General features: G+C 38.8%; 1 protein-coding gene across 2 annotated transcripts in view; it reads left to right on the top strand.

Moving 5' to 3' along the window:
- ap3b1a (adaptor related protein complex 3 subunit beta 1a) overlaps positions 1-25,316 on the top strand; it is a 203,881-nt gene continuing 178,565 nt past the window's right edge. The window contains exons 1-2 of one of the 2 annotated variants that reach the window (XM_052019559.1): positions 1-401; positions 23,758-23,833. In XM_052019559.1, the coding sequence (XP_051875519.1) occupies positions 253-401; positions 23,758-23,833 (225 nt within the window). In that variant the 5' untranslated portion in view covers positions 1-252. The remainder of the gene's footprint in view (positions 402-23,757; positions 23,834-25,316) is intronic. The other variant, XM_052019560.1, reaches the window with a different exon arrangement.

The raw sequence follows: 25,316 nt of genomic DNA on the forward strand, positions 1-25,316 counted from the left end.
GACAGTACGTGACACGTCAGGCGGGTGGCTGTTTCCAAGGCAGCTGCTGCGTCATGCGACCTAGGAGTCACGTGACCCTTCACCCAACTCCCGGGTTTCCGGTATCTTCACAGAGGGAATCTTTTTTCGGATTAGGGAAATAAGAGGCAAATTTTCAAGTGAACGTTTTTTTAACAGAAAGTTGCAGGTTAAACATCTGCAGCCGGATTCGCAGCGAAGTGCTAACGTCACGGGGGGGGCCGCTCCAGCCGAATGATGGCTAGTAACAACGTGTCATATAACGACCAGGGGGAGCGGGGCCTGGGAGGGGAATCGACCGAATTGGGCCAAGAAGCGACGGCGATGACTTCAGGAGCAGCGGCGGGCGCAGCGTTCCGGCTCTTCAGTGCGGACTACAAGAAGTAAGTCACAGTCATTTTGAACCTCCGCTTCCTGGTATTCAAAAACTTGATTGAGCATCGTATTATTGAAAGTGCATGGATTTCTTGCAAAACTTTGTTTATGTTAAAGTTTAAACGCATGTGTTGTCAAATGATTGTTACACAGGGATTCGGAGAAAGAAATAGAATGTCCAGTGGACATTCAAGAGTGCAGCTTCACAAAGTTTATTTTTCTTGCGAAGACAGTATGGTATTCCTTTGCAGTGCGTTAGGTTGAAATACAGCAAAATCAAAAATGTGAAGAGTCTGATCCATTGCAATATTTCACAAGTTTTCAGTATTGTCACCTACATTCTTTGCCACAAGATGTATAAATTAATGTTATATTTTTCGATGCATGCTTAGTAGTCTTTTAGGAGAAACTTAATGATTTGCTTTAGGACAGTAGTATAATAAAGCAGGAATGAAGACTCTTCCCAGAAGGTTTCATCTGTTGATTGAAATTGGTGTACAATATTTATTTTGCAAAATAAGCAAACTATGCTAAATTAAAAATAAAATTTTGAAAATATTTTATTTGCTTGCATTATACAAATACTGTAGTGTTGAAATTCTTTTCTTTAAAGTACTTCGTAAATCTTGGAACACTTAAATCAGACCAAATCTTTCAATATTACTTCCTTTAATATTCTCTTTATAGGTTTTGTTTAACCATTGGTCAATGTGAAATATGGTGATGTTGGTCAAAAGAAAATAATTCATAAGCTCAGTGTATGTTGGTCAGAATTGTTGATTGTGAAACTAAGAGCCAATGGATGAATCTGAAGAACTATACCATGAATTCAACTAAACACCTAAATGGTGGAACATTTAGGGACAGGCAATAAATGCTGGCTGGCCTGAAACAGATGAGTCACGTAAGCTTTTGAATATGACTGAAACATCTGAAGGTTATTTTGCGTAGACAAAAATCATCTATCTAAACAATGTTCAAAGTATCTTATAACTATACAGGAAATTGCACATAAAGGCAATAGTATCAAAGTATTGTGTTCTGGTCAGATTACACATTCTTTCTCATTATTTTGAATGAGAACTAAGGTTGACGTTCAAAGCCACCTGGGGACAACTGGATCACCTGCAATGAGCTTGCATTATGCTGAATATAAATACATCTAAATTTTGATTTGAATGGTATTATGCAATCTTTCTGAAAAAATGGTTAGTTTTTCTGATTTACATATTTTATGACATAGTCTTCCTCTAAAGTTTATGGCTTTTATGGTGGCATTGATTGTGGTTTTACTTTTCTGGATTGAAAGTAGAATAAACCAAGAACAGAGAACAAAAATAACTTTTATTGCTTCCAGCCCTGAAAGCTTGCAGAATTCTCCCCACAAAAATCATTATTATTGAATCAAGAAGAATGTCATTGGTTTTCTAGTTAGGACCCCAAATAATTATCTGGATTTGAGATTCTTGCATTGCTGCTTCAATGGTATTGGTTTTTCCATGCATCTTTTCTTGGTCACAAGGATATTTGAGGGAACCTCCGTATTTCTGAAAACTTTGAGGCCTTGCATTGGGAGCACATAGAAGCCCCTTCATAAGTGGTAGAGAAAGCAGACCATCTGACAAGTTACTCAGCTGCCCTGTGGAAGAATCTCCAGTTCTCACAGTGACTTCATTATCCACCTCAGACCACAAAACTGGAGTGGAAGTTTGTCATCTTTGATCCTGAGGGACTGTTTTAGGAGAAGTAGATTTTATGGAGGCTTCCTTGCCAGATGCTTGAAAACTGTTTTGAAGGAAAATTTCCTGAATATTGATTGGCACCTCCTTAGTATATAGGGAATAGATGGGGCAGAGTTTGTTAGGTGCGCCCAGGAAGGATTCCTGACACAGTAAGTGGACAGACCGACTAGAGGAGAGGCCATACTGGACCTGATATTAGGCAATGAGCCTGATTGGGTTTCAGATCTCTTGGTGGGAGAGCATTTTGGAGACAGTGACCATAACTCCTTGACCTTTTTCATAAGTGTTGGAGAGGGATAGGAGCAGACGATATGGGAAAGCATTTAATTGGGGGAGAGGGAATTATGATGCTATTAGGCAGGAACTTGGGAGTGTAAATTGGGACAGATGTTCTTGGGAAAGTGCACAATGGAAATGTGGAGATTGTTCAGGGAGTACTTGCATGGGGTTCTGGATAGGTTTGTCCCATTGAGGCAGAGTAAGGATAGTAGAGTGAAGGAACCATGGTTGACAAGAGACATCGAACATCTTGTCAAGAGGAAGAAAGAAGCTTACCTTAGGTTTAGAAAGCAAGGATCAGATAGGGCCTTGGAGAGTTCCAAGGTAGCCAGAAGGTAGCTTAAAAATGGACTTAGGAGAACTATAAGGGTTCATGACAAGGCCTTGGCGAGTAGGATTAAGGAAAACCCCAAGGTGTTCTACATGTATGTGAAGAATAGGAGGATGACTAGAGTGAGGTAGGACTGATCAGGGATAAAAGGGGAAACGTGCCTGGAGTTGGAAGAGGTAGGGAAGGTCCTTAATGAATACTTTGCTTCAGTATTCACCAGTGAGAGAGACCTTGACATTTGTGAGGATGGTGTACAACAGGCTGATATGCTAGGGCATGTCGACATGAGGAAAGAGGATGTGCTGGAACTTTTGTAAAACATTGGGATAGATAAGTCACTGGGGCCAGACAGGATATATCCAAGGTTATTATGGGAAGTGAGGGAAGAGATTGCTGCGCCTTTGGTGATGATCTTTGCATCCTCACTGGCCACAGGAGTAGTGCCAGATGATTGGAGGGTGGCAAATGCCATTCCTTTGTTCAAGAAAGGGAGTAGGGACAACTCTGGGAATTACAGGCCAGTGAGTCTTTCTTCAGTGGGGGGGCAAATTACTGGAGAAGATTCTTAGAGACAGGATTTATTGGCATTTGGAGAAGCATAGGCTGATTAGGGACAGTCAGCATAGCTTTGTGAGGGGCAGGTCATGCCTCACGAGCCTGATTGAAATCTTTGAGGATGTGACAAAGCACATTGACGAAGGTCGAGCAGTGGATGTGGTGTACGTGAATTTCAGTAAGGCATTTGATTAGATTCCTCATGGAAGGCTCATTCAGAAGGTAAGGAGGTATGGGATCCAGGGAAACTTGACTGTGTGGATTCAGAATTGGCTCACCCATAGAAGACAGAGGGTGGTAGTAGACGGAGTGTATTCTGCCTGGCGGTCAGTGACCAGTGGTGTTCCGCAGGGATCTGTTCTGGGACCACTGCTCTTTGTGATTTTTTTATAAATGACTTGCATGAGGATGTCGACGGCTGGGTTAGTAAGTTTGCGGGTGACATGAAGGTTGGTGGTGTTGTTAGTGTAGAAGATTGCTGTAGGTTACAACAGGACATTGATAGGATGTAGAGCTGGGCTGAGAAGTGCCAGATGGAGTTCAACCTGGAAGTGAAGTGATACACTTTGGAAGATTGAATTTGAAGGCAGAATACAAGGTTAATGGCAGGACTCTTAGCAGTGTGGAGTAACAGAGGGATCTTGGGGTCCACATCCATAGATCCCTCAAGGTTGCCAGGCAGGTTGATAGGGTTGTTAAGAAGGCATATAGAGTGTTGGCCTTCATTAGTTGGGGTATTGAGTTCAAGAGCTGCCAGATGATGTTGCACCTCTATAGAACTCTGGTTAGACCACACTTGGAGTATTGTGTTCAGTTCTGGTCGCCTCATTATAGGAAGGATGTGGAAGCTTTAGAGAGGGTGCAGAGGAGATTTACCAGGATGCTGCCTGGATTGGAGAGCGTGTCTTATGAGGATAGGTTGAGTGAGCTAGGGCTTTTCTCTTTGGGGAGGAGGAGGATGAGAGGTGACTTGATAGGGGTGTACAATATAATAAGAGGCATAGATAAAGTGGACAGTCAGAGACTTTTTCCCAGGGCAAAAATGGCTCACATGAGGGGGCATGATTTTAAGGCGACTGGAGGAAGGTATGGAGGGATGTCAGAGGCAAGTATTTTTTTTCCACACAGTGATGGGTGCGTGGAACGCACTGCTGGCAGAGGTGGTGGAGGCAGATACATTAGGGACATTTAAGAGACTCTTAGATAGCCCTCCGTTTTTTCTATCATTCATGTGGCTATGTGGGAGGGAAGGGTTAGATAGATCTTAGTGCAGGATAAAACGTCAGCACAACATCGTGGGCCGAAGGGCCTGTACTGTAATGTTCTGTTCTGATTTTCTGCCATTTGCCAGATAGGGATTTCTTCAGTGATCAACATAATTTAATGAGTTTCCAGCTATGTCTGCAGTGAATGAAGTGACACTTTCAGATCAGTTTACAAATCCTTTTTGAATACATGTCAAGTTAATGACAACTACAGGAGATGCAGCACCTGTCCTTTTTATCTCTTACCTTCCCACCATCCAGGGACCCAAACAATCCTTTTAAGTGAAGCAAGGATTCACTTGCATTTCTTCCATTCAGTGCTCCTAATATGCTCTCCTCTACGTTGGAGAAACCAAAATGTAGGTTGGGTTTGTAGAGCACCTGCATTCAATCCATAATGGTGACCCTGGGTTTCCAGTTGTCTGTCACATTAATTCTCCATCCAGTTCCCACCCTGATCTCTCTGTCTGTTGCCTCCTGCACTTATAACAAGGTTCAATATCTTAAGGAACAGTACCTTCTCTTCCATCTTGATACATTGCAAAATTCTACAAGTTTGTATAACTCACTTTTGCTGTTCATATCAAAAGATTTGGCCTTTTCTGCTGTCAGTCATCCATCAGTAATATTAGCTTAGTTTTTCCCTCTTCACTTGCACAACCTGACTGGCTGGACATTTTTATACAGCTTTCACATTCTTTTGTTAGTTTGTTCATGTCTCTCTTGTTGGCTCTCTCGCTGACTCATCATCAACTTATCAATGAGATTTATCAATTTATCCCATGGCAACTCTGGCCTTGCCCTATCGGAGTTATTCCGTTTGTCTAATCCATCCCTCCCCATCTTTCTGCAACTTCAAGCTAATTTGTTTTCTCTTTCCCAATTCTGACAAAGGGTCTGTGACCTGAAACCTTAACTCTGTTTCTCTTTTTCAGGTGCTGCATGACCTGCTAAATATTTCTTGCATTTTCTGTTTTTATTTAAGTTAATGGCAGCAACTTTACTTTCTTTGTAGAAATATTTGTGTTGTTACTTTTGATAAAGTAAGCTTATTAGGGATAAACAAATTAAAACTAAGTTTAATTTACTATTGTGTATTTTGTGAGCTGTCACAAGTGCAAATCTACCATTACTGATCCACAAACATTTCTTGGCTCAGATTTATGATCAGTGGTGAAGGGTCATCACTTGCTGCTAACCTTGAAATCTGCTTGAGAAGATTACTGGATTTCTTTTTCTGATATATTGCTGTTGGGTATCTTTTGCAGCGAATCTGTATTGTCCAGTAGAATGAATTCAACAAGCTGGCAGACCTGCCCATCAAATTGTTGAATTTTGATAGGGTTAACTGGGAAGTTTAAAAATTCAAATTTTTGTAATTTATGCATTTACAGAGAGTAAGAATAAGATTGAGATAAACGCATGGGTTAAGTTACAAATGAAGTTGTTGTTCAAGACCTTTTAAACCATTTTGGCAGAGGAACAGGAAACTGAGCATAGATTCAGAAGTGACAAAAGCAGAACTGGAAACAGAAGACTGAAAATTAGTAAGAACTTGGAAGAGACAATAAATGGATGGAAAATAGAATAGTCTGGCTGTATGACATACACCCAATGTTTTAAGAATGACCAACCCTGTCCCTGAAAAATCCTCATTATTCACTGGAAGGATAAACAAGCCACTGTCATTGGCCTTTCCCAGGCCAACAGTCCCAGCAGCTACGCTCAGGCCTTTTCCCAGGCTCTAACTACACTCAGTTGACTATGTTGGGCAGGCCACATTGTTTGCATGTTGAACATTGGATTCCCGAAGCAGATGCTTTATTTGAGCTCTTTTACATGAACAGAGAAATGATCCAAGGGTCCAAAGCTTTCTTTTGGGGAAAAAAAATTGCAACATCCTCACTGACTCCTGGCATTCCCTGGCCCAGGACAGCTCAGTGGTGAAGGTGTATTGTCGTCTCATTCCATTAAAACATTTTTTTGTTTTTTTTATTCGTCTTTTGAAATTGTGTAATCTTGCATTTCTCACATTACATTCCTAATTCTTGCTTATTCGCTTAACCTATCACAAGATAATCTGGCACCCTCAGGGTTTTTGTAGTGTCGTACTAGCAGGTTTTCTACACTACTGGATGTTACTTCTATTAATCCTATTCCTATTAATATCCCAGCACACTTTTATTTCACTTTTTTAATGTTCTACAATGGTATAATAAATTTTCAGATGAACCCATTAAGGTTAAAGGCAGTGAGAACTACAATCTGGTGAGTTTCAGCTTGTAAGTTTCAGCTTGTTTTGACAAATTGAACCATACAAGCACTTCAGATCCTGGCCCTGTCCACACGCCCAGTTCACCTTCTGGATTAATGAATGAGCCAGATACCGAACCATCAGGATTTATGAACAATTTGATAGCAGAATTTTGCCATGTATCCCTTCGCAGTCTCTTTGTGTTCCCCTCGCAACTTACTCATCTATTTTTGTATCTTCAGTAAATTTGGCTCACAATATGCTGAATCTACATCTAATCTGTCATTATTAAGTAAAATTATCCCTGACCTGAGCCAACCACAGCTCCATCTCCTACTCCACTCTCCTGTCAAGTCCATGAATGTGTTGTAGCCTCCTAAATCTGTTTGAATATCTTAGATCAGGTCTCCCCATTGCCCCAGCAGGAAAATAGTGGCAATCAAAGGTCTTGATTTATGTCATTAGAGTGAACACCCACTCTTCATCCTTTCTGATTGTCCTAGTCTTTATTGTGAATAACTATGGTACCATTCCATAAACTCTCCGTTGTTCATTTGAGTGGACCACATCCATTCTTGTCTATCCAATCATACCTGGGAAAACTTCTGTGGAAACCTTTCTGCTTGGATATTCACTGTTACTTCTGAAATTCTTCAGTGGCTTGTCCTCTATTTCCCTTTTCAAAAATTTCATCTGTATAACTCTTCCTAGTCATGTCATATTGAGACAAACATGTATGCAAGAAACACTCAATTCTACCTTTCTTCACTACATCTATCGCAAGTCAGATGAACCGTGGGTTCTTTCAGTTTTCCCACCAAGGTTGGTCTTCAGTGCCTCAACTTCTATTTCCTTGGCAATAATTACATTTCTGACCATAACTGCTACTTGCAGTCTCAAGGTCCACATTGATGTTAAACTGAGCTAGCAACCCTATATTCTTGGGATCATACAGGCTCCCTCCATTCACTTCTGTAACATTTCAAGTCTTGGTTTCTGCAGTTTATCTGCTGAGATCTTCATCCATGCTTTATTTACATTCAAATTCAATCATTCATGTGCTTTCCTGGATAACCTCTATAATCTTTTTCTCTCTTCCGTAAACTTGAGAAAATCCAAAGCTCTGCCAGTATTCTAATCCTAGTTGAGGTCTCTTCACCGGTAATCCATATACTCAGGCTGAGATTAACTGTTTGTTTGCCAGCATCTTGAATTTAAACTTTTCACCCTCTCTTCATAGCTTTACTCCTCTCTTGCCATCTCCAGTCATACAGTTCTGTGAGAGCTCTGCGTTCTCTTCAGCTCTGGTCTGTGTTCCCCAGCTTTTTTTGCCCCACTATTGGTTTGCAGGAATTTATGCTCTAAATTCAAGTTTCTGGAATAAACCTCTTTGTCTCTCCTCTTTTTAAAAAAAAAATTTTTGAAATATAACTCATTGGTTAGACTTTTTGTTGTCTGCCCTACATATCTCATTTTAATTCTGTCCTGATATACTACTTTGAAATGTTGAGGATGTTTCCATATGTTAAAGGTACTACATGAACAAATTATATACCTACTTGTGTTCTTGATGGCATTGTCTGACTGGCTTGAGCAGAACTCCTCAAGTAGTGTGGTGGCGTATTTGGAGCTTTGTTGGAACCTTGGTTAATGATTGAAAATAAGGCATCAGCAAACATGCAGCACTCTCTCACTCAGTATTGAAATGCCTGTTCAAATTATGTTCCTATTTGGGAGCTTGGATGCATAATCTTAATGAGTGAGTTTTGGGAACCGAATAAAGCTGACACTTCTGGGCCTTTCAAAATAATGTGGTCTGTTTGTTATAAAATATTCCATTGCAGTCTGAAGAAATTATTCCATTCATTTTTATTCTTTGATAGGTACTGGGATTGAAAATAAATTGGACAGTTTTGTGGTAAATAAGCACAAGTATCATAAACCATAAAGACTTGTTTTGTGGAGATTCCTTTTAATTTCTGGTAATTTTCCCAAATATTTGTTGCTTGTTAGACAAATCATTTCAAAGCTGATATTTCTACAATTTGTTGTAAAGTTGGCAGAACAGCTGAGAATGCTTTATGATGCAGAGGTAATATTGCTTTTGCCGTCACATATCATAACATAAAAATATACCATTTGGCCCAACCAGTCGATATAAATGTTATAGGAAATACATTTTACAGCTTAAGTTTCTCTGAGATTGATTTAATTCTTCATCCATGTTCCTTTCACGTAGACCCTTTCAAGGATATAACATTTAAAAAAGCAGAAACAGGAAAACCTCTTGAGCCACTGCACCATTCAGTAAGATCACAGCTGATCCAATCTTGGCCTCAACATTGTTGCCCTATACCCATACACGTTGTGTCTTTTGTAGTTCAGAAGTCTATCAATCTGCCTCCACAGATCAGAGGGGTAGAGAATTCCTAAAATTCTCAATCTCCCTAAGAGAAGAAATTCCTCCTAACTTCTGCCATAAATGGTCAGCCACTTGGTCTGATGCTGCTGTAGAGTTGTATAGCATGGAAACAGGCCTTTGGCCCACCGAGTAGTTATCTTGTGTATAACCAACCACCAGGAACCCATTTTTACACTTATCTTACCTATTTTTTATTTTCCCAATATCCCATCAAGCTGCTCCAGATTCTGCCACTCACCTCCACATTAATTGGTAATTGATTTATTAATGTCACATGTACTGAGGTACAGTGAAAAACATTGTTTTGCATGCCAACCATACAGATCATTTCATCACAGCAGTACATTGCGGTAGTACAAGGGAAAAGCAATAACAGACTGCAGAATATCTTATTTACAGTTACAGGGAAAGTGCAGGCAGCCAATAAGATGCAAGGCCCTGTCGAGGTAGGTTGTGAGGTCAAGAGTCCATCTTATCATACAAGAAGTCAGTTTAATAGTCTTATAACAGCAGAGTAGAAGCTTTCCCTGAGCCTGGTTGTATGTACTTTCATGCTTTTGTATCTTCTGCCTGATGGGAGGGGGGGAGAAGAGAGAATGTCTGGGGTGGGAGGGATCTTTGATTATGTTGACTGCTTCACCAAGGCAGTGAGAAATGTAGACAGAGTCTATGGAGGGGAGGCTGGCTTTCGTGATGTGCTGAGCTGTGTCCACAACTCTGTAGTTTCTTGCGGGCTTGGGCAGAGCAATTGCTATACCAAGCCGTGATGCATCAGGATAGGATACTTTCTTTGGTGCATCTATGAAAATTGGTGAGGGTCAACAGGGGTGTACTGAATTTCTTCAGCCTCCTGAAGAAGTAGAAGTGCTAGTGTGCTTCCTTGGTCATGGCATCTGTGTGGTTGGACCAGGATAAGCTATTGGTGATGTTTACACCTAGATACTTGAAGCTCTCAACCATCTCCACCTCTGCACCATTGATGTAAACAAGAGCATGTGCATCGCCCCCCCCCCCCCCCCCAACTTCATGAAGATAATGATCAGCTCTTTTGCTTTGCTGACATTAGGGAAAGGTTGTTGTCATGGTGCCATGCCACTAGGCTTTATCTCCTTCCTGTACTCTGACTCATTGTTATTTGAGATTCAGCCCACTATGACGGTGTCATCTGCAAACTTGTAGATAGCGGAGAATCTGGCCACACGGGTCATGAGTGTATAGGGAGTAAAGTAGGGGGCTGAGGATGCACCCTTGTGGGGCACCAGTGTTAGGGATAACCATGGCAGAGATGTTGCTACCTATCCTTGCAGATTGTGGTCTGTTGGTCAGGAAGTCAGGGATCCAGTTGCAAAGGGAAGTGTTTGAGTCCCAGGTCTAGGAGTTTAGAGAAGCATTTGCTTGGAATTATGGTATTAAAGGTGGAGCTGTAGTCAATAAATAAAGTAGGTGTCTTTATTATCCAGGTGCTCCAGAGGTGAGTGTAGGGCCAAGGAGATGGTGTCTGCTGTGGACCTGTCTTGGCAGTAGGTGAATTGCAGTGGGTTGAGGTTGCTTGGGAGTGCCATGACCAGCCTCTCAAAATACTTCGTGATGGTGGATGTCAAAGCCACCGGGCAATAGTCATTAAGGCACATTACCTTATTTTTCTTTGGTACCTGGATGATAGTAGTTAATGAGGTCAATTTACTATACAGTATATCCTTCTTTAAATAAGGAGACTAAAAATGTCCACAGTACTCTAACTGTAGTCTTATCAGTGCTCTGTAAAGTTGCATCAAATCTTACCTTATTTTACATTCCATGCTCCTTGCAATCAAGGCAAACATTTCTATTAACCTTCCTAATAGTTTTACCTGCATATCATTCTTTGTATTTCATGTACTGCCACCTCCAGATCTCTTTTGTACTGCCATATTTTGTAGTCCATTTGAACAAAATATTCAACTCCATTTAAATAATAATTTGCTTTTTTTCATCCTCCTTTTACACATTTCCCAGTTTATACTCCATCTGCCAACTTCCTACCCACTTGTCTATCTATATCACTTTTAGGGCCTTTTGTGACATTCTCCATACCTTGCCAATCAGCAAATTTGGGTACAATACTTTAAATCCCTTTATCTAAGACATTATTATTAGCAATGTATAACAATGAAGTAAATAGTTGTGGCCCAGATTGATCTCTGTAGCACCTCACTAGTTATTAACTGTCAGTCTCAAAATGATCCATTTATCCTGTTTTGTGTTAGTCTCCAGCATATAGTCCCAATTTCAGTATTTATACTGCCCCACCCCTTGAGAACTTTATCTCAATTCTGATGGAAGGTAATTAGATTTATTGACATCTTCTCAAGTCAAATAGTTCTTCCCTAAAATATGGTCATTTCTATCTGCACAACCTTAATGCTTTTAGGTTTGTAGATTAAATTGTGCGCTGTTTAAACTGTAAATTTAATTTGAACCACCAGATGGTGCCAACTCATTACAGAATTGAAGAAAGGAACTGTTTCAAAGTATTAACCTACTGTCGTTTCCTTCAAGCAAGCGGCAAGTTTTATAAATTTTAAAAAATCTATTTGTAAGTGTTGGCCTCTTGGTTATGGACAACAGCTGAGATTAGATAATTTATTTTAGCCAGCATCTTTGGTATTGCACCAGGTAATTTTCAGGAAGCCAACCACCTTCTGTTTGTCACCATTGTATTTGGTTTCTTTCCCCTTTTCACCTGTATACAGTGTTTCTTTAAATGATTAATGGATGTTGATAGTGTGCCATAAAATATGGAAATTTTAGACTATGATCACATGGCATTTCTCTAACTTCATCCTTAGACTACAGTTCACATAAGCACATTTTTAACATGGATATTTGAAAGATGGTGGTTTTTCTTCTGCAATTGACACTAATCAATTGTGATACTCTAGCTTGGGTCAAACTCGGTAGACTCCTCAGCTGGGGGAACTTCTAATCTGCACCCACCTGTCCGAGCTCACTAAGAATTTTGTAAGTTTCAATAAAATCACCCCTTGTTCTTTCAAACACTAGAGAATATAGGCCTTGCCTGTCTGAGCTTTCGTTGTACAGCAAATCCAACAATCCCAGAACCAGTCTAGTGAATCTTAATTGCAGTCCTTTATAGCATGAATATCTCTTATTTTTCCTTTTAGGTAAGGAGACCAAAACTACACAGTACTCTAGATGTAGTTAGATAGGTTGAGTGAGCTAAGGCTTTTCTCTTTGGAGAGAAGGAGGATGAGAGGTGACTTGATAGAGGTGTACAAGATGATAAGAGGCGTAGATCGAATGGACAGTCAGAGAATTTTTCCCAGGGCGAAAGTGGTTAACACGATGGGGCATAATTTTAAGGTGTTTGGAGGAAGGTATAAGGGGATGTCAGAGGTAAGTTTTTTTTACACAGAGAATGGTGGGTGTGCGGATTGCACTGCTGGCAGAGTGGAACGCACTGTTGGCAGAGGTGGTGGAGGTAGATACATTAGGGGCATTTAAGAGACTCTTAGATAGCCACATGAATGATAGAAAAATGGAAGGCTATGTAGGCGGGAAGGGTTAGACAGATCTTCGAGCAGGATAAAATGTTGGCACAACATCGTGGGTCAAAGGGCCTCTACTATGCTGTAATGTTCTATGTAGTCTCTACCAAGACCTGTATGATTGCAACAGTACATCTTTATTCCTGTATTCTAATCCTCCCATAATTAAAGGCCAACATATAATTTGCCTTCCTAATTTGTGCGTGGTATGTGTATACTAACATTCAGTGGCTTGTGTGCTAGGTTACCCAGGCCCCTTTGATCATCAGCATTTCTCAATCTGCCAATTTTCAAAAGTATTCTGCCTCTCTGTATTGCAAAGTACCATGGTCATTCATTGGGCTGTTTGTGATTGACCTCGCATTTTTCTCACACTATTTTATATTCCATTTTCCATGTTCTCACCCTCTCATGTACCTTGTCTATATCCCCCGAAGCGTCTTCCCTACTTCCAATACCACCTCATTTAGTATCATCAGGCTTAAAAATATGGCATTTGATCCCCTCAGTGAAATTGTTGAAAGATTGTGATTCCTCTGATTTTCCCCTAGTTACAGCCTGCCCAACCCGAAAGAGGCCCATTTATTTCCATTCTTTGCTTTCTGTCTGTTAATCGATTCTCACTGTATGCTAATTTCATGTTCTGTAACCTTGTTGACCAACCTGTGTGGGACTTTATTGAAAGCTTTATGAAAATCTAAATAGAGCATGTTCACTGGCCTCTTTTCTACTTGCCACATCCTAGAAGAACTCCAGCATGAAGTTCCTATCTTAAATCCATGTCGACTCTGCTCAATCCTATTGTTCTGTTCTGTTACATCTTTCATTACTGATTGCAGTAAGTTCCCTCTTGCTGATGTTAGGATAAAGGTCAGTAGTTTCCCCGTTTTCTCTTTCCATTATGTCTGCAATAATGGGGTTCCAGATATTACACTCCAATTTGCAGGAACCATTCCAGAGTCTACAGAATTTTGGAAGATGTTAACCAGGGCCTTGAATCACGCTAATATTCATCAGCAGTATATTGGCATTTAACACTTTTCATAATGGAGCTGAACTTGACAGGAGTGCAGAACTCAATGTAATCTGAAGATTAAATGTAGTCTAGATTTTTTTCAGATTAATCTGCTCTCTTACAGTAGCTCATTTGAACCATTTGATGTTGGCTGATGTTACAATTTCTGTTTTGAAACCAAGTATGGTTGTATAAACAGCCAGATGAATGACCATGGCATTTTTCAATATTCCCCTGGGCTGGTTTTCATGACCAAAAGTTTTGGTTTCTCTGTAGATGTTCAAATGAAATTATTACATCTTCAACATGGTGCAAAATCTTGTGCCAGCAATGTGATTGTAATTTTGAAGCAATTTAAAGTTCGCATTTGTGCTATTCTCTTATTGCAAGTCATGGTTAGTTTTGTGGAATGGAAACCATGAAATTGTACACCTATGTAAATGTAAGATGTATTTAATAAATCACTTTCACTTCTTTCATTTTTCAGATTCTCTATTGCTGATTTTTTGCAGAAAATGAGTAGTGTGAATTTGTAAAGTATGACATAGAAATGTTCTGTTTGATATTGTAATTTGGGGTTGTTAAACATTTACGTTCTTTACTACAATGACATTATTTTCCTTCTATGCAGCACTTAATCACAAACTGTGGAAAAAGATTGTCTAACCTTGTGTCATTGCTCTAATTAGAATTGTGTGAAGTGAAAGTACTTGTAAAGGTACTCAGCAATGATTATTGAATAGGAGTGAATTTGTAACTTTGTGCATGTTTTTCTTGTGAATTATTAAAACTGTTGCTTACAATTTTTATTTCCCACCTCCTGTTTGGTTGCAAATGAAGATTTTTTTGGTGGGACTCTGCCTCTGAGGCCCACTCCAGAGATGCGAGTACAAAAATCTGGGCTGAATCTCCAGTGTAGTACTATGGGAGTTCTTCTAAGGGAGGATGACTGATTTCCACTTTGGTTCTGAGGTGACTTGCACTAGTGTGGGACCTGCAGATGCTACCACAGATGGGGCAGAAGGTGCCTAATGAGACTGGTGGGTGAGCAATTAGTGTAGTAGTTTTTCTTTTGCCATTTATGTTGGGCTGCTATGTGCTCCCGATACCTGGTCTCAATGTTCTCAGTGACATCCCAATTGTTCCTTTTCCACTTTGAATGGTGATGGGCGAGGGATCCCCAGGAGTCTGCCTTAATTACACGCTGTTGGCTCCATTGGGCAAGCATGTAATTTGCCTGCCTGATACCAGGCTCCTAAAATGCTCTTCTGAGCTCTGAAATGAAAAGAGATTATCATATAGACAAGAAGATTTAAGAATGGTCTCTAACTCTCCTTGACAAAAGGAAATGAACCCCACTGAACTTGATCAGAAATCCACAACCTCATTTGTCCATATCTGGGAAAAGGAGAACATTCCGGGGAACATCAAAGCTGTTGTAATCACAACCATTTTACAGGAAGTAGAGAGATCTGACTGTGGTAACTGGAGTTGCCTCCCTGCTGCCAACCACAAGGAAAGTCACGATCAGGATTGTCGTCACTGCCTCTTCCCAGTGGTCGAGGAGCTGCTGTAGAAATCGCAGTGTGGATTCTAACCGTGGAACCCTGGGAGTGCTGCATCGTGGATTAGATGTTATCAGCTGAGGTCCTGTCTGCCCTCTCAAGTGTAAATAAAAGATCCCTTGGCATTATCTTGAAGAGCAGGAAAGGTATGCTAGCCAGTATTTATCCCTCAATCAACAACATTAACACAAATTAAGCATCATTGCTTGTGGGAACTTGCAGCGTGCAAATTGACTGTTGCGTTCCTTGCATTATACCAATATATTTTGTTGACTTTTGAGAGGTTGGAAGAGAATTCCAATACATTTTTATATTTTCAGAAGTAATTAAAAGATTAAAATCATGACAAGTATATCCACCTTTTAAATATACTGAATGTGTGTTGAGAATGAACAGGTATATAAGATTGTTCAATATTAGAACATAGAACAGTACAGCACAATACAGGCCCTTCAGCCCACAATGTTGTGCTGACCTTTAAACCACACTTAAGACTATCTAACCCCTTCCTCCCACATATCCCTCTATTTTAAATTCCTCCATATGCCTATCTAGTAATCTCGAACTTGACCAATGTACCTGCCTCCACCACTGCCTCAGGGAGTGCATTCCATGCCCCAACCACTCTCTGGGTAAAAAAAATCTTCCTCTGATATCTTCCTTGAACTTCCCACCCATTACTTTAAAGCCATGCCCTCTTGTATTGAGCATGGGTGCCCTGGGAAGAGGCGCTGGCTGTCCACTCTATCTATTCCTCTTAATATTTTGTACACCGCTATCATGTCTCCTCTCATCCTCCTCCTCTCCAAAGAGTAAAGCCCTAGCTCCCTTAGTCTCTCCTCATAATGCATACTCTGTAAACCAGGCAGCATCCTGGTAAATCTCCTCTGCACCCTTTCCAACGCTTCCATATCCTTCTTATAATCAGGCAACCAGAATTGGACACAGTACTCTAAGTGTGGTCTAACCAGAGTTTTGTAGAGCTGCATCATTAAGCTGGCCTTAAACTTGATCCCTCGGCTTCTTGATTTTAAGCAATTTATGCCTGACATTATATGTGCCTTTGAAGACTGACAAATTATCCATATTCCAATGACCGGTGAGAGATAAACTCTATTTAACAGTCTTAACAATTTTTGTACACATTTTTTTGTGCACTCATTTGCTGACTTTACTGAGCCTATGCTATATGTGGAGAGAACTGTTGAGCTTTTCCGCATATTAGTTTTGCAGTGCTCTGTTTAAAATTGTCAACTAAAATCTCACTCTATCTAATTTCTACCCCGTGCTTTCACAGGTTAGTAAGATTTTCAGAATGATGCATGACCATGGGGAGAAGAAAATCCTAATAGAATTTAGAATTTAGAACATAGACAAGAGAAGCAGAAGGGATCCCTTTGGCTTTTTATGCCTGCTCCACCAATCAGGAAGATCATAGCTGATATTTTACCTCAGTGCTACTTTTGTACCCTAACCCTTTGATTCCTTTAACAGGGTCAATGGATTTTTAAATGTTAAGGAGGGCTTTGTTTCTGATTGAAGCATTTCTATCTACTATAATGAGGTGTACTTGGCAGTGTAAAAAAATTAATTAAAGCTTTGCTAGACTTTTTCATTTACTATATCTAATTTTAATTCTCTTTTCTGTTTTGGAATGCAGTATTTTTGTTTGTTTTTCTTTTAAGAGCAGAATTGGGGCCAAGCTACTTTGTCCCTGTTTATCAAAAATGGCTTGTTACCAAGTTGTCTTTTTTTTCCTCAAGTATACCAGAGATTGTACTCAAGTTTAACAAATAATTAAAGGAAGCAAATCCTGTGTTACACCCACTAAAATTCTAGAACGAGCCTGGCTTCATTCAGTTGGTATTTCACAAGCCAATCAGTTAGTTGCATTCAAACGGTACTTTTTAAGAACCGCAGTTTTGTTTTATTGTTTTAATCAACATTTCCCTCCACTACTTTTATCCCTATATTTAATTGTAAGATGCTCATTCACAATCTTAGATGTTTTTTAATCGCCTAACTTTTGAAGAAAAATAGGTGGAATATTTGTTCTGCTCAAAAAATATAATTTGAATTAATGTACATTTGTATATGTTACAACTGACTACAGTTTGCATTTATATACCATCAAATGACCCAAAATTTGAGAGAGCTGTGCAAACATGTATTGGGTCAATTGACCAAATGCTTAGCCAAAAAGTTGGGTTTTGAGGATCGTCTAAAAATAGAGGTGGAAAGTTATAGTGAGGGACTTGCAGAGCCTTCGCATACATGTAGTTGTGCATATGACAATAAACTTGACTTTGACTCCTTGGTCATTGCTGGCAATGTTGTCTTAATGGTGAAGTGGCAGAATGAAACTTTTTCCAGGTCTTGTCATAACATTAGACTGAGTTTTGGAAAACAAGAAACTGTTTAAGAACAACAGAAATCTCACTGCATGGCCTGCCACCTTAGTTGCTTATCTGTTAAAATTGGATAACATTCCAGATTCCAATAATGCCAACAAAACTGAAAAGCAATAACAAAAGCATTGAACTATCAGGAATGCAAAATTAATTACAACATTAAAATAGAATGATTTGGAAATTGTTATTAAAGTGAGTAGTATTTAAGGGAATGGTGAGCTCTCCAGATTAAAAAGATTTAAAAGCTTTTAAAGGTGTTTGGTGTTATCTGGATGTGAAAAATGCCATTTAACTATTCAGAAATCCCAGTGGTTTGATGTTTGACTCACTATGCCATGTTTCCAGCACTCCCTTTCAGCTCACAGGCCCTAGTGAGTTGAAAGGGAGTGGGAAACATTGCCTGGTGAGTCAGATGCCAAACAGTTGGGATTCCTGAATAGTAGATAGCAGATTATCAGAATTTTGGTGTTTTTGTTTTTGCATCATTAACTTTACACCAATCTTACAATGAGAGGAAATGGGAAACAGCAAACTGGACCTGAAAAGTTGATAATTCCTCGCTCCCTCCCCCTCCCCCAATGTTTCTTGACCTACTGAATTCCTCAAGCAGATTGATTGTTGCTCCAGATTCCTGCATCTGTAGTCTCTTGTATCACCACTCAGGATAAAGCAGCCTGTCTGATTGGCATTCCATTCACCACTCTAAGCAGTCAAGACTACTCTACCAGCACCTATCAAACCTATAACCTCTACCACCAAGAAGGAAGAGGACAACAGATGTGGTATAGTGCCACCAATTGCTGTTTTCCTTCCATTCATCATAACCTGGAAATAATTTGCTGTTTCTTCATTGTTCCTGAAACTACCATTGGGCTAGAACAGTGCACAGCATGTTCTCCTTGTGACTGTGTGGATTTCTGCCAGGTGCTCTGGTTTCCTCCCACATCCCAAAATGCTGAGTTAATTGGTTACTGTAAATTACCCCACTCTGCAGGAAACTATGAAGAGGAGTATGACTGATGGTATTACTCTGCTTGGTTATTTTGAATGCAGTGGATTTTAAGTTACTAAAGCTATTTACTGCACTTTCTGTGCTTTCTGTAATAAGTAACTGAGTTCCTTTTGGTGGTCCAGTTTGCTCCCTTGTTCAAAAGACACACTGATGGTTAAATGGCTACTGTAAATTACCCCTTAAAGTAGAAAAGGGAATGGGACAGAACTGATGGAGTATCTTTGCCAGAAAGACTGCAACATTCAAGAAGGCAGTGCCCATCCCTAATTACCCTAGAGGCAGCAACAAATATTGACCTTGTCAGTGATACTCATATTTCAGTGAATAAAAAGGATAACTTTTTAATTCTAGAAGTGCTCAGGGTGCTTTAAAGCTGCCATACTTTGACCTCGTAAATTAGCTTGTTGAATCAGTAGGTCTACTGTGCTGCAACTGATCTCACTTTGTGAAGTTAGCATTGCTTCACTCCTCCCCCACCTGTTTTTGAATGGAGCTACGAGATTGATCTGACAAATAATCAACCTATACCATTACATTTTTCTTAACCTGCTGAATGTTTCCAGCATTTTCTGTTTTATTTCCAGTATCTGCAATCTCTTTGATTTTCATTTATGGTTGATCTTGGGCCCTTTGCAGGACAGGAGTGGTAAATATCTGCCAAATTTCCTTTCTTAGGTCATTCTCCAAGAGCTACTGCTGTATGCACATTTTTTTTCAAGATGAAAATTGGAGTTGGCTGTAATTACGTAATCTGCAAATGTTTGTGATTAACACCTACATATAGTCCATTTTTTTTCTTCACAGTTGGAGCTTCATCCAAAAATTTAATCTAAATGTCTTGGACTCTTACCTTTTTAGAGTCTGCTTATGCTTAGATAGTATCTGCAACTTTATTTTTCAGAAGTTGAATGCATTGTCATTGTATTGACTTATTTAGCTTTGCATGCATTGAAGTTGTAGATAACTCTGTTTTCTTTGTTGATTAAACCCTGTGTAAACATATTTTGATTGTCGCCTTGTGAAGTAGGCAATCTGGTACAATTGCTCACCCAAAGTACTGCTGAAAAAGGTCAAGTTCTACTTCAATTGGGCTGGAATCAAAACTGCTCCTTTGGAATATCTTTGCAGGGTGTGTAGAAGAATTTGTCACACTTTGATCAAAAATACTGTTCAGACGCATTCCAAGAATTTATTAATGCTGAAAAGTTCTTATGAGATTACTTTAGTAACTAGTTTTTTTTAATTAAATTGAGTAAACTGCACAAAAGATTACTGATTTGCTTTCTCATTTTATAAATAATTAACCGTCATCTGCACATCCACGCTGCTATTAGATTGGCTCTGTATGCATAGCAACTAAGGAATAGTAGTATGACTTATTCCATGCATAGGTATTTTTCATCCAGCAAGTATACTGTTGAATTGTGTTGGTCTGTTGTAGGTTTACAAATGCAGTTTGGGGCAATTAAAGTGTGCCCTCTGATTTTTCTAATAACTTCTCCATGCATTCTTGAACGGTTAGCAGATGAACAAGACAATGGTTAATGTTTTGTAAGGAATTGTTTCAAACTGGCAAGGAGAAGAAAACACTGGATAATTGGAAATTACATTAGCTTTACTGTGTTGTTTGAAAATATTTGAAATGGTTTATAGATCAAATTCAGGTTTGTAACCTTACACTTTCATAGATACCCCTGTTGGGTGATTGCTGGTGTCTACCCTATGTATCTGAGTTTTAAGATATACCTGTCCATTAGTTATATTTAAAACAAAACGTCCTATCAGTGTTTGCAATAAGCATGTGTTGTGTGTGTTCATTTCCTGTGAGTTTGATAAAATGCATGTGTTTTTAAATTGTGTTAGCAATGAAAACTAAAACACTAACATTTTATAAGCACTTTTTAAATATACAATCCTTTGGCAGAATAGCATTATATTTTCTTAAATGTATTTAAAACAATCAAGGTTTCTAAGTCATAGAATAACACAGGAAGAGAGATATGTGGCTGGAGTCACTAACTTGAGTGTTGAGAACTTCTGCACATTGTTGATAGGCAGAGAACGCTTCTGAGTGGAAACGGTTCTGAGATATGGGTTAATGTCGCAATGAAGGTAAAGTGAAGTCATCCATTCGGAATGTTCATTGTTACTGGCTTGTCAGTCAGGTGACTTTTAGAATACCATAGTACTGTACGAACCTGTCGAAAACCCGGCAGAAGCTGGGTTTGATTAAAAATCTGGAAGTTAATTTAGAACCTATTTAATGGCTACAGTGAAAAGTGTACTGGAAGCTGCAGAAAGTCTTCAGCTAACACTGAAAACCCAGCAGACTGCAGAAGAAAGGGGACTAACTGATAGTACCAGTGGAAGTGAACAGCAATTGACTGGGTATGTCTCGACGGTTCAATGTTACTAATATTATGATTACATCACTGATGGCCTGGGGTTTCCTCTCAATTAAATGTTTTTAGTAAGTGTGTCCAAAATTGCCACAATATTTCAAGGAATTTTGAGTGCAAATTTATGATCGGTGTGAATGAAATTTCATTATTATATGTCAATTTGAAAACCACAGTTCTAGAAGGCAGCCCTACCCACCTAGTTAGTCACACCTCCACAATATTAGGTGAATTAAACTCCTGATGTTGATTGCACCACCTTGATTTGTTTGCAGATTTGTGGGGGAGCTCAAAAGTCATCTGATTCTTTTTGGGTGCATGGAAGCCAGTAGAAATACTTTAAAACATTTTTGAGTGGTGTTGCTTTTTTTTTAGCTTGCCGAAACTTTTCATTGTATCCAATGTAACTGAGATGTTTTTAAAATAACTTTCAATAACTTAAAATCCTGGTTACTTTCAGGTGGTTGATTAAAACTGATTTTTTTTTTTAATAAAACGTTTTTTTGGTGATAATGTTCTATCAAGTTAATGATCTTAAGCTATATAGATTACATATTTAAATATGGACCTTTTGTGCTGGCTTATGTCAAATTTTGCATTATTCAAATTGAAATTTTCTGCGCCAACTCAGTGATACGCCACTTTTCATGCAATTTTGTTTGCAAATTGCAAACAATTTTGCTGTGCATAGCAGAAATTTTTACAAATATTTTTTGCATTTAATGCTATGAAAATATTTCAAAGATATGGTTTAAAAAATATATTCCTCTGTGTTCTGTTTATATTTTGTTTTGTGCATGACATATACCTTGATTGAGAAGTATCAGAATCAGGTTTATTATCACTGACATCAGTTACGAAATTTGTTTTGCGGCGGCAGTACAGTGTAAGGCGTAAAAATTACTAAGTTACAAAAATAAATAAATAGTACGAAAGAGGAACAATGAGGTGTTCATGGGCTATTCAGAAATATGATGGCAGAGGGGAAGAAGCTGTTCCTGAAATGCTGAGTGTAGGTCTTTCAGGTTCATGTACCTCCTCCCCTATGGTAGTAACGTGAAGAGGGCATGTCCCAGATGGTGAGGGTCCTTAATGATGGATGCTGCCTTCTTGAGGCACCGCCTCTTGAAAATCTTGATGGCGGGGAGGGTTGTGCACCTGATGGAGCTGTCTGAGTCTACCACCCTCTGCAACCTCTTTTGATCCTGTACATTGAAGCCTCCATTCCAGGCAGTGATGTAACCAGTCAGAATGCTCTCCACCATACATCTGTAGAAGTTTGCAAGAGTCTTTGGTGACATACCAAATCTCCTCAAACTCCTAATGAATTAGAGCTGCTGGTGTGCCACCTTCATGATTGCATGAATGTGTTGGGCCCGAGATAGATCCTCTGAGATGTTGACGCCCAGGAACTTGAAGTTGCTTACCCTTTCCATCGTTGAACCCTCAATGAATACTGGCGTGTGTTCTTCTGACCTCTGGAGTGATTTGATGATTTAGAATTTCTCATCATCACTGTTTAAATCTGTGAAAAGATTGTCAGATTAGCCAAATATATGCTTCAGGAATACAAAAGTGCTTGGAATTTTAGTCAGTTTTAAAAAGAAAAATCAAATTTCATATTTATATTACCAGGAGTTTTGGTCCACAAGTTTTTAAAATTGTAGTCACATGTAGATTTTATCAATTACTCAAAAAAAAAAGCGCACCATTTTCCATAAACTTTGCAGAATAATTGATTTAGATTCTGGACCTAACTGATTAATTCATATAATAGATCGATATAGTGTTGGAGTAATTGGTAGATCTGTTGTTTATTTCTTTAGACCACTGATAAAGTTGCTGAAAAACAAATGTCTGAGAAAACTAAAACAAGCTTTCCATTAACCTCTGTCATTTATAACACAATTCTATCATAGCAATGCATAATCGTCGTCAGTGCAGTATGTCTTTCCACAAGGTGTTCAGGGCCTTGAGATTTGCTGTCCTTTTTTTAATTTTTATATAAAGGACTTTTTGCCATACCACGATGCAAGAATTTAACTAATTTGCCAATATATATTTAGGCTATAGGTACTTCATTCTTTACCTTTTTGTTTTTGTTTCGAGTTGAGGGCAATATTTGCCTATGGTAGAGAAACCTAAGGAGAAGGGATTACATATTTCTCTTTAATATATGAAAATATTCTTGATTTTAAAAAGCACAAATGAATTTTGAACAGCTTACTACTTTCATATTTCACTTCCCCACTCTCCTTCATTCATTTTATTACCAGTGGAACATAGAAAATGAGTTTTAGGTGAGAACAAGAGTAAATGGTTACAATTTCAAGCTGTCAAATTTTTGAAGGCCAGCTGCCAAATTTACATGGTTTTTTGGTCCTGTAAGGATTTTAAATTATAACAATTAATTTATTGCTATGTTTCATTAATGTGAACTTTCTGTGTTTCAATTTGTTTCTTTATGCCTCCTAATGTGTTTGAATATTTTGGGTATAAAACATGGCAAATTGTGGAAGAGTGCCGGATTTGCTCTTTTCCCTGATTATTTTCTTTATTTCTTCAGGAATGAAGATCTGCATCAGATGCTGGAGAGCAACAAGGATTCGCTTAAACTGGAGGCCATGAAGAGAATTGTTGGGGTGAATAATATTTTAACATTAATAACAAGTCACCATATCTACCAGCGTGGAGACAAATGGACTTTTTTAAAAATAAAGTGTTAAGTGTAGTAAACGTGAATTAAAGTTATCCAAGGATCAATATCTGAATGTGCTGTTTAGTAATTGAGAACAAAAGAGAATGGCATACTGAAATAGATCTATCCGGAAGTTTATCCGTTTTATGTTGCTCTGCTTCAGGGGGTTCCAAACTGTATAAGACCTCTTGGGGGTGGGGGGGGGGGGTGGTGCGGTTGTATGTGTAATGGTGGAGTTGTAAAGTTGTGGCTATTCCTGAGAGGTGGTTGGAGAGACATTTGTGGTAGGAAGGGGAATGGCAATGAGATATTGGGCAGACAATTTGTACCTAAGGGGTAAACATGCGAAAAAATGTTGGTAAAGGTATGTGCATAGCTGTAAATCTGGAAGGGAGCTTGTAAAGAAAAGGTATGGGAATCTCTTTCTTAAGATATGCTAATAGAACTGCTTCCCCTCGTGAACTGATCCAGTCAGCTACAATTTGGAAATCAAATTATTTAAATATTTAAATATTATTATTACTACTACTAGGACCTAGAAAATTTGGAAGTGTTCTGTGGGAATGCTAAATACACAAATAATTTTTCACGTGTAGAGAGGTTGTTGAGCAGCAGTTGCATATCATTTAACAGGATTTAATATTTTCAATGTTTAACAGCACTAATAGTGCGTAAAATGTTAACATTCATGTGTAATCACTGATTCCCTGACTAAATTGGTAAAGATTGCAATAGTTTGCTCTGTGATGGGACAGGGTATCAATGATAGCAACCTCCTTAGGATTCCTAATCATGTGTAGCAGTGCAAATGCTTGTGTTTTTGTCAGTTTTACAGAATAATATCATCTAACCCTGATAGCTTTGTCATAACAAATGTAGGCTGAGTCATATGGGGGGGGGATGCAGGGGGGAAGCTGTATATGGTTTGTAAATCAAAAAAAACAGTTTGGATTCATTTGAAGTGCCTCGCATTTGATTAAAAGCTGGTTGAATCTAATAATAAATTGTATATTGGTAATTATTTTTTGTGCTTTAGATTACAAAGAAAATTCTTTCTTAATGGGTTACAGCAACCCCAAGTCTTGACTGAGATTTGCAATGCAAATGGGATATCACAATTTGTATGATTTAATTGGATAGTGCTAGCAGGGAGATTTGTAAAATTGAAGACATGACTGTTATATTTTGTTTTGTCTTAAACATACAGCAAACCAAACATGTACCATTTCAGTTAAGCTGACTGCTCAAATTATATAATTTATATTATTTTTTTCAATGCTAGTCTTGAAGTGTAAGATTATGGGAATAGGTGAATGGTCCAGGAACTTCATTCATTCATCTAATTGATTTGATCAGCAGTATTCCAAGTTGTATTAATATGTTTGATAATAATATAGACATGAGAATTTTAGTAAGAGTATATCAAA

The sequence above is a fragment of the Pristis pectinata genome, chromosome 7 (genome assembly GCF_009764475.1).
Source record: "Pristis pectinata isolate sPriPec2 chromosome 7, sPriPec2.1.pri, whole genome shotgun sequence".
NCBI classification, from domain to species: domain Eukaryota; kingdom Metazoa; phylum Chordata; class Chondrichthyes; order Rhinopristiformes; family Pristidae; genus Pristis; species Pristis pectinata.